At 38.0% G+C, this 10000-nt stretch overlaps 1 protein-coding gene and 1 long non-coding RNA gene across 6 annotated transcripts in view; both read right to left on the bottom strand.

The window, feature by feature from the left end:
- LOC122630671 (period circadian protein) overlaps positions 1 to 5054 on the bottom strand; it is a 49317-nt gene extending 44263 nt beyond the window's left edge. For both annotated transcript variants that reach the window (XM_043815438.1, XM_043815439.1), the window contains exon 1: positions 3945 to 5054. In XM_043815438.1, coding sequence (XP_043671373.1) covers positions 3945 to 4455 — 511 coding nt within the window. In that variant the 5' untranslated portion in view covers positions 4456 to 5054. The remainder of the gene's footprint in view (positions 1 to 3944) is intronic.
- A 1-nt stretch (position 5055) lies between these two features.
- The window catches only part of LOC122630674, an 82386-nt gene continuing 77441 nt past the window's right edge, over positions 5056 to 10000 (bottom strand). For all 4 annotated transcript variants that reach the window (XR_006327542.1, XR_006327541.1, XR_006327540.1 and 1 more), the window contains one exon: positions 5056 to 5547. This is a non-coding gene — a long non-coding RNA (uncharacterized LOC122630674). The remainder of the gene's footprint in view (positions 5548 to 10000) is intronic.

The raw sequence follows: 10000 nt of genomic DNA, 5'->3' as shown, positions 1-10000 counted from the left end.
TTTTGGATCATGTATCGTAATTAAAAAAGAACGAATTAAATCTAACGTTAAATAAATAAAACGACGATGTTAAGATATTTAAATGATAGAAATAAAAATAAGGATCAAGGAGGGACAAGCGATTTCTAAAGATAAGGAAAATAAAATGGAATGGAGTTGGCGTGACGTACTGAGTTGGTAGAGAAGGAAGACGACGATTAGACGACGCGACCAGCGTAAGATCGTGTGAATTTGAGAACGAGAGTAGAGGAAGTTCAAAATGAAAAAGGAAAGGAAAAAAATAAGAAAAAGGAAAGAGGGAAAATAAAGGAGAAAAAGAAAAAGAAAGGGAAAAAATATATAATAATAAAAATGTTAAAAGAAGTTAGAGAATTAATGATAAATATTGCAAATTTATTGCCTGGAATTTTTGACTTGAGAAAAATTTATCTCGAAAATCTAATTGAGCACGAACAATTTGATGAACGAGAGTAAAGAAAGAGTGTTAAAAAGAAAAGACCAACAAAATGTTAAGAAAAGTTGGAATATTAAGCAATGATAACAAAATTGATTGGCCATGAAAATTTCAACCGCGAAGTCTATCGAAAATTTATTCGGTAAATCAATCGCGACCAACGTAAAATCGTGTGAATAATTTAAGAATGAAAGTATAAAAGAGAGAGAGAGAGAGAGAGAGAGAGAGAGAGAGAGAGAGAGAGAGAGAGAGAGAGAGAGAGAGAAAGAGAGTACAAACAAAAATTTAAAGAAAAGTTATAAAATTAATCAGTCCTATCAAAATTGATTGCCATGAAAAATTTAAATTTTAAAGTGTAGAAAAATTTACTTGCTAAATTATTCGCGATTGTCATAGAGATCGGATATGCGAATTTTAGAATGAGAATAGACGATAGAATCAGACAAGAGAGGGAAAGAAAAATGAAAAGGGAATAAAAAAAGAAAGAAAAAAAGAAAGAAAGAAAGAAAGAAAGAAAGAAAGAAAGAAAAATAGAAAAGAAAAAGAATTGAATAAAAAGAAAAAAAGTAACGAAAGAAAGATATTCAGAAAAATAACAAAATTAACCAAATGCACCTATTCAAAATTGATTACTCGAAATGGAAATATGAAAAATTCAATCGAAAGAGTCACTAGAACGAATTTATGAAAATCGTTCGAAGAGATGAAAAGGTAGAAGAAGAAGAAGAAGAAGAAGAAGAAGAAGAAGGAAGAGGGTATGAAAATGGGAGTGGGAGTAAAAGAGAGAAAAAGAGAAAAAACAGAGAGAGAGAGAGAGAGAGAGAGAGAGAGAGAGAATACACGAATCGAGGTCGGTCGAAAAATGGGGGAAAGGAAAAGGATGGAGGCGGCGAATTGGTGCCTCGGCGTCGCGACGACGACGTCTCGGTTTAAATTCCAGGCCGCGAGAATTGCATCTGGCACGGTAGAACAGAGTATCTGCAGAGAGAGAGAGAGAGAGAGAGAGAGAGAGAGAGAGAGAGAGAGAGAGAGAGAGAGAGAGAGAAGATCGGTGAACACCGACGTGCTTCCTCATGAAAACGTGGACGAAGCGATACAAGAAATCCTATTTTAGTTTGAGAAATACAAGCGAAACTCGCTTCCTCGGACGATGGCGGCGTTTAACGTTTAAATTTATTTCTCTTTCTTCCTTTTCCTTCTCCTTCTCTTCTTCTTCTTCTTCTTCTTCTTCTTTCTCTTCTTCTTCTTCTTTTCGAAGCGAGAACAAGATTAAAGCGGACACATTCGTACGTAAGACGTACGAATATGCTTTTGCAGCCGTACAACACACTGCACGAGATTTTTTGATTAAAAAAAAATAATAAATAAATAAATAAATAAAAAGCAAAGTAAATGTATAAATAAATAAATAAAGAAACCGGTGTTCAGCTCTCTCTCTCTCTCTCTCTCTCTCTCTCTCTCTCTCTCTCTCTCTCTCTTTCTCTTTTTCTTTCTCTCTTTTTCTTCTCTGCTTGTTTCAATTTTTTGTTTAATTCTTAATTTTCCTTCTTATTTCCATTTTTATTATCTCTCTCTTATCAATTTTATTTCTAATAACCTTTTCCTTCATAGTAAAAACCAATTTTTGTCATCGGTCAGACAAGTGGACAGGTAAGAAATAACTAGTACAACGTAATACGTTAGATAGGAGATATACGTAAGGGGGTTGGAGAGGGAGGGTCGAGAATAGCGAGAATCCTTTAAAGTGTTCGAAGACCATGGGGCTTCCCTATGTCTCACGGAGGAAGATAACGAAAAAAAAAGAAAGAAAAAAGAAAAAAAGAAAAATAAAAGAAGAAAAGAGAGAGAGAGAGAGAGAGAAAGAAAAAACAAAATAAATAACGTTACATGGTAGAGTTAAGATCGCAACGATCGATCGACGGTGTTACTAATGGAGGACAGAAAAGAGAAAGAGAAAGAGAAAGAGATAGAAAGAGAGGAGAGGGTGCTAAAGAAAGAAAGAAAAAAAGAAAAAAGAGAGAGACAGGGAGAGATTAGGGTTAATGAAACATTCCAAAGAGGAGGAGCAAGAGAAGAAGAATAAGAGCAAGAAGAACGAAGATGAGGATGAGGATGAGGATGAGGATGAGGATGAGGATGAGGATGAGGAATCGTTTTTGAAGGAAGGAAGAGTCCATGAACGGAGAAAAATTTTCAAATCTACCGATGACGCCAAGTTGAGAGACACAGTGAGCTCTCTGTTTCCCTTTCCTTCTTCTCCCACCCCCACCCCCACCCCCACCCCCTCTTACAAAGAAATACTTTAATCAAAACGGCATTATAAAGGCGAAACGCGTCGGCAGAAACGAACTGTTGCTCCCTCCCTCTCTCCCTCTCTCTCTCTCTCTCTCTTTCTCTGTCTCTTTCTACGCCTCCGCATCAAAGCTCGGCGTTCGGTCTGATTTAATCGCGCTGACGCGGACATTCTCGGTCCTCGAGCGTTTTAACGAGCGTTCTAGCTTCGCTTTTTAACACGGAACGAAAGAAGAATACTTTAAGGGAGCGTTAAACCTGAACGCGTTTAATTCGTTTCGGCCGATTCGAACGACCTCGATTAATCATAGCTGTCGGAGAAACGAGGATCTCTCATTACTCTTATTCAACCGGCGCCGATTTTCTTTCTCGAAATCGTCTAATTAAAAAAAAAAAAAAAAAAAAAAAAAAAAAAAAAAAAAAAAAAAAAAAAAAAAAAGAAAAAAGAAAAAAATTCTAGCGACTTTTTTCTTCTTCATTGTTTTTCTTTTCTTTTCTTTTCTTTTCTTTTCTTTTTTTTTTGGCTTCTCGTTTTTTATTTCGATTAGAAACATCAATCGATCCACGAAATTATAATTATCCCCTCTACCCTCCGCCGTTCGTCGTTTTTTTCCGACGTCGTTTAGAGTAAAAGAGAAAAAGAGATGGATAGAATAAAAAAAAAAAAAATAATAATAATAATAATAATAAAAGAAAGAGAGAAAGAAAATTATTGAATACATAACGGCCGACTCCCCGTAAAGATAAGGGAAGGGCGTCGTTCATAAAGCAATGATCCTTCCGAGAAAGCACTGTCCCCGAGATATTTAGTACTGGACACGTCTTGAAAGACGATATTCATCTACAAGGAGGATTCTACGAAATCCGCTTCGTTAAGAATCCGCCCTCTCTGTTCGAAATGGCACGATAGACGATTCCAAAAAGGAAAACCCGTCGAGATTACCGAAAGTGAGGAAAGATGGCGGATTCATCCTCGAATACGTGTGTCGAATATGGATCGATTTGAAAGATTTAAATATATATACACATATACTTTTGTGAATTATTTTTTGTCTATGATTATCTTTTGTACATATTTCTTTTCTCTTTTCGTCAAAGGATAACGTCAAAGCCGCTATTGTATTTGAAAAGGGCGGACAAACCCTTTCTTAAACTTAACTTGAATCAACGGAGAAAGAATAAAAAAGATTAGACTCACCTATCTTACTGTTGGGACTATAAGGATCGTAGCTGCTGGTGCTCATCGGGCTCGCGTAACCGTTGTTGCTCGCGGGCGGTTGTTGCTGTTGATGGGCAAGAGGGCTCGAATGAGCTAATGGTGGTTGGGGATCGGGCAATTGTTGTTGAGGAGTCGTATATACGACGTGTTGACTTTGTAGGGTGGCCTGAGGTGATCCAGGACTCCCGGTAGCGAGCCAATCGTCGGGCCTGGATGTCTTGTTGCTGCTTGCGATCCCAGCAAATAGACCGCTTCCGGTACCAACCGGTCCAGTTACCGCCGATGGCGTCGCCGATGTACCGGCCAGGTGTTCGGGCACTTCGGCCTTGACAAGAGTCAAGGACGCCGCACTAGCAACGATCGTACTGACCCCAGGAACGGTTCCTGGGACAGCAGCACCGACGGCCGTGCTGGGACCGGTGCCGGTGCCGGTACCGGTCCCGGTTCCGGTGCCATTGCTCGTCTCCATGCTCGAATCGCTGGTGTCCATGGTGGATGTCGGTGGATCGGCCGTGGCTAGCCTGGACGTCGCTGCCAGGACGACACCCCCCGCACCGACCACCCCCGACGCCTCATCGTAACGCACCGCTACGTTACCGCTCACTAAGCTGGCCACCGTGACGAGTCCTCTCCTTTCTTTCTTACTTACTTACGTGACCTCTACGCTCTTTCTTTCTTTCTTTCTTTCTTTCTTTCTTTCTTTCTTCCTTCCTTCCTTTTTACCTTTCTACAACTAAGCGAGTCCACCTTTTGTCCTTTCCCTCTTACTTCTTCTTCTTCTTTTCGTCTCTCGCCGTACGAGAAAAGGCAGTGATGTTTTGATGAGTCTATCTATCTCTCTCTCTCTCTCTCTCTCTCTCTCTCTTTCTTTTCCTCTGCCTATCTTATATTTCCCCCTTTACGTTCTCTATCTTTCTTAGTTGTACGTACGAGAAAAATAATGCGTCTCTTTCAGCTCCTTCCCTCTTCAAAAGTAACCTCGCACTCTTCCTGAGATCTTTGAAAAGAGAGAGCTACCCTTCTCTTCTTTTTTCTTTTCTTCTTTTCTCTTCTTTTTCACTCTCTCTCTCTCTCTCTCTCTCTCTCTCTCTCTCTCTCTCTCTCTCTCTCTCTCTCTCTCTCTCTCTCTCTCTCTCTTCTTGCTTTCAACCAGACGATCGATACGCACACCCGACGAGACCACCAAGTTTCGTATCGATCCGAGTGTCGATGCTCGCTCTCTCTTTTTTTCTAGAACTTTTTCGAGGATCTCTAACGATACTTATTTGTTCCTTCTTCTTCTTTTTCTTCTTCTTCTTTAATTCTATCCAGATATTGTTTTCTTCTATTATCGTTGAAAGTTATTATTGTTGCATTAAAACGCACGGCTACGTCCTCGAGCGTTTAAATAAGAACGCAAACGATTCTATTATCGCGATCGACGATCGATCACGAAACGATTCTCTTCCACCACCGCCGATTCCCTTCGTAGCCTCCTCCTCATGCGGAAGGGTTAGAATTTCGCGTGCTCGCGAGCGCATCGATAATCCCTCTCATCAAAGTTCGCTATAGCAATTGTCGCCCGTCCGATGGCTTGAGGTATCTGGAACAGTAATAAAACGATGTAATTAGAGAGAGACTCCTAGTGTGATTATAAATTCGTTAATTCGTCAATTTGAATATTTATGAAATATTAAAGTCTTCAATGGCTTTCAAAATCAAGACGTGTATATATATATTTTTTTTATATATATATTACACATTCATATATATATATATATATATATATATATATATATATATATATATATATATACAAATTCGATCGTACATACAACATTACTTGTTTACACAAAGTTATATCCCCAGTTCGAACTATGAAATTAAATTTGTATGCGTTTATTAAACTAACATTAATTGATTCCCAGTGGTTCTCAATCGATATAAAAGAATGCAACAGGTTAAAACAAATTCTATTTCTATTCCAATCGAAACTGCAATACATCGAATACGTTATTGAAAACGAGCGTGATCCCCCGATGAAAGGGCTTACGTTCGCGTGTACGCAAAAGTGCTATTACTACCTACCATGACCTATTATTTCATGTCAAAAGAGATAAATAAACGGAAATCGATACCACTGACAACGCGCTTCGCATGTCACGCATGTCATGCATATGCGAATTTAAGGAACCAAGTTGGCAAGTGTCTGTTCTTTTACTAGCTTAGCTCTTTACCATCTAACGTAAAATTTTATCAAACCGAATTTCCGCCGTGCGGCATTTTTTCTTTTCTTTTCTTTTCTTTTCTTTTCTTTTCTGTTCTTTTCTGTTCTTTTCTTTTTCTTTCTTTCTTTTATTTTTTTCTTTCTTTTCTTTTCTTTTTGTTTTTTTTTTCTATTTTCTTTTTTGCTAAGCAATGATTTGCCGTATCAACTCGAGATGGGTCATAATACTAAAAGGAATTCGATGATGTCCGCGAGAACGAGTGACGGGACGTTTTACATAACGTCGACGACTCTCATACCCATTCTCGATGTCCTTTGAAAACATTCGATTAAAGAAACGAAAGAAAAATACAAAAAAGAGAGAGAGAGAGAGAGAGAGAGAGAGAGAAGAAAAAGAAAATAAATTCTTACCGACTGATCGACGATTTCCAATCGATTTTATTAATTTTTTCTAAGACCGAACGTTACGCACACTGAATGATAATGTAGAGATAACTAATCATAATAAACATAACAACGACAATAACAACAACAACGACAACAATAATGCAATAATAATAATACTAACAAAGAACAAATAATAAAAAAAAAAGGAGAAAAGAGAAAAGAAACAAAAAAAATCGAAAGGTCCCTCTTGGGCTGAATGAAAAAAGAAAAAAGGAAAAAAAAAAACGAAAAGAAAATGAAAAAAAGAAAAAGAACAAAATTTACAGAACGATCGTCAAGAATGACTATGATTCCTAACGAAAAAAAAAAAAATAAAAAAATAAAAAAATAAAAAAAAAATTAAAAAAAATTGAGCAGTTAATGTAAAACGTTAGAGACGAGAGTTTCGTCTCCGATCGTCGCGATCGTACCGCGTAGCGTGACGCAGTTGCCGAAACTGCGCCACGATCGCCCCCCACCACCGATTCGAGTACGGTGGGCCTTGAAACGAGGCCGTGGTTGGGCGCACGAGTCGTCGCTCTCGACGGTGATGGTAGTGGTGGTGGTTCTGGTGGTGTTCGAGGGAAGGGGAGGGGAGGGGAACGACAAGATCGAGGGTGGGAGGGCGGTAGGGGGAGGGGGAGGGGGCCAGTGGGTCCGCGACTTTCTACGCAAGCTACGAACTCGAATATACCGGAGTTGGCCCAAAAAAAGTAACGAGATGTGCGTTCCTTCCGATATCTCTTGTTTACTCATCTTCTATCTTTCTCTTTCTCTTTCTCTTTCTCTTTCTCTTTCTCTTTCTTCGTCTGTCCGTCCGTCCATTCGTCTCTCTTCCCCCACTCCACTTCGTCAACTTCGTCTTTGCGTCGGGCCCCTTCCCCTCCCCTTCTACCTTCCCCCACCCACATCTTCTCCACCATCATTCTATTCATCTTCTTTCCCTACTCCTCATCCTCATCCTTCTCCTCCTCATCCTCCTCCTCATCCTTCTATTCCTCCTTTTCTCGCCGGCACGACTTCGAGTTTACTTCAAGAGCGTGTCCGAACGACAGTGATCTTCAAGAATCTTTCCAACCAGTTTGATATTGTTCTTCTACGACAATGGCGTTAATATTACATAAGTATGCACACGATTCATATCCCCCGCCCCCCTCCTCCTTCTTCTTCTCTGTCGCGACAACGCACGAGTATTCGCGTTATATTCTAATTTATATTTGTTTCTCTGTTTTTTTTCCCCTCTTTTTCTTCCTTTTTTTTTTCTTTCATTCGTTTTTTCTATTTTTGATAAAAAAAAAAAAAAACTTCATTTGTAATCCTTCCCGTTCGGGAAGGAAATGCAAGTATACTTTTTCTTTCTTTTGCTTCTCTTTTTTTTTTTTTTTTTTTTTACTTTTACTTTTACCTTTTGCAATTCTCGACTCATTTCCGATCCTCGATTCATTCAATTAACGAAACATAATCAATGTATGTGGGAATTATAAAATAGGTATATATGAGATATCGAGAACCAAGGGAAAAGAGAATGAAAGAAAAATAGGGAAATAAAAAACGAATCAATGTCGACTTGACAAAAAAAAAAAAAAAGAAACTAGTAAAATTATAGCGCAAAAAGCATGAATCCGCTTGGATCTGTATCTCGGTCATTGTAGCAATAATATCAAAATGTCGCCTGTATCAATATACTGTACGCATAAAAAAAAAAAAAAATAAAATAAAATAAAATAAAATAAAAATAGAAAAAGAAAAACAAAAAAAAATATACATACAAAAATAAAGAATAATAATAATACAAAAAAAAAAAAAACTAAAGAAAGCATCCACCGCTTGTCGATTGGCAATATTCAGAAGATCGTAAAAGCATTGAAAAGAAAAAGAAAAAGAAAAGGAAAAGCAAACGGAAATAATAAAAACCAATAAAATTCCCAATAACAGTAAAAAGAAAGAAAGAAAGAAAGAAAGAAAGAAAGAAAGAAAGAAAGAATAGAAAAAAGAGAAAAAAAAAACTTGGAAGGACCGATAAAGGATATTTTTCGAGTTCTCTGGTTCGATCGATTCTCAAGCAAATCCTTACGAACAATATTCATTGAATCGGACTGAAGAAGAAAATATCAGTGGCAATAAAAAGTATAATACCATTGGTATAATAATATAGTTCGAAGAGTAAAGGAGAAAGATGAAGAAGAAGAAAAAAAAAGGATCGAAAGTGAGCGTTTATACGATGAATCGAAAGAGGAAAGAAACTAGCCAATTAGTTGAGCAACTAACTAGCCAGGTTACTAGCCGCGGTTAACTGGTGACCAGCTGGTTAGCAAGCCAGACCAAGAGCTCTAGGCAAAACCAAGTAAGTAACTAACTGGCCGACCTGTCCGACCGGACGCGACTATCTCTAAAACGCTATTTCATTCATCGTCGACGCCCACCTAAGTTACCGCACGGAGGAATCTACGAGCGCATGGAAACGTCGTTATCTCGCGTTTAAATATAAACTTGCGATCCGGACGGCACAAGATTGCACTTCCTGCTTGCTGTTAACGCGCGCGTCCGCGCGCGCACGAAAGAGGGAGAGAGAGAGAGAGAGAGAGAGAGAGAGAGAGAGAGAGAGAGAGAAGTGAGGAGGAGTAATACAGAGGGAATGGTCTCGTCGCGTGCTCTCTTCTCGACCTCTGAGAATATCGAGAGTGTTCCAGTTATCTTCGATTCTAGTCTCTGAAAGACTCGAAAGTTGCTTTAACGTTTTCTTTGAATGTTACCGGGCCTTCTTTTTCTTCTTCTTCTTCTTCTTCTTTTTCGATATCGAAAGGATAATCTCGATTATAAAAGTTAACAGTTCTCGATGGTATCGGATGTTACAGTTTTTCGAAATTTATTTGTGCTTTTTTATTTGTGTGTGTGTGTGTGTGTGTGTGTGTGTGTGTGTGTACTTATTTGTATTTATATATTTGTAATATATTAACGCGATCAACATCGATACTTGGAATATTATAAATTAGATTGGCGATCAATCTCGAGAGACTGATAAAAAATATCATAAAAATTTGCCATTCGATATTTTGAAGAAATTTTTCAGCTTGACACTTTTTCCACAGTTTTGGCATATGAATCGTGAGAATAGAATTTTTCTATTTCTCTCTCTCTCTCTCTCTCTCTCTCTCTCTCTCTCTCTCTCTCTCTCTCTCTCTCTCTTTTTTTTCATCTAGTACGTGGAAAAGGTAAAAAAAGAAAAAAAAAAGAAGGGATGAAAGAAATTATAATAGTTGGGTGGGTGATACGTCGATAAAAAAAAATTGATGATGAGATTGAATGAGAAAGAGAAAGAGAGAAGAAAAAGCAAACGACAATAAAAAAGAGAGAGAGAGAAATGAAATAAATAAAATAAATAATAAAAGAAAAAAAAAATAAT

Source organism: Vespula pensylvanica, chromosome 7 (genome assembly GCF_014466175.1).
Source record: "Vespula pensylvanica isolate Volc-1 chromosome 7, ASM1446617v1, whole genome shotgun sequence".
Lineage (NCBI taxonomy): Eukaryota > Metazoa > Arthropoda > Insecta > Hymenoptera > Vespidae > Vespula > Vespula pensylvanica.
The sequence above is the reverse complement of the archived record's forward strand: the minus strand, read 5'-3'. Positions and strand labels throughout refer to the sequence as shown.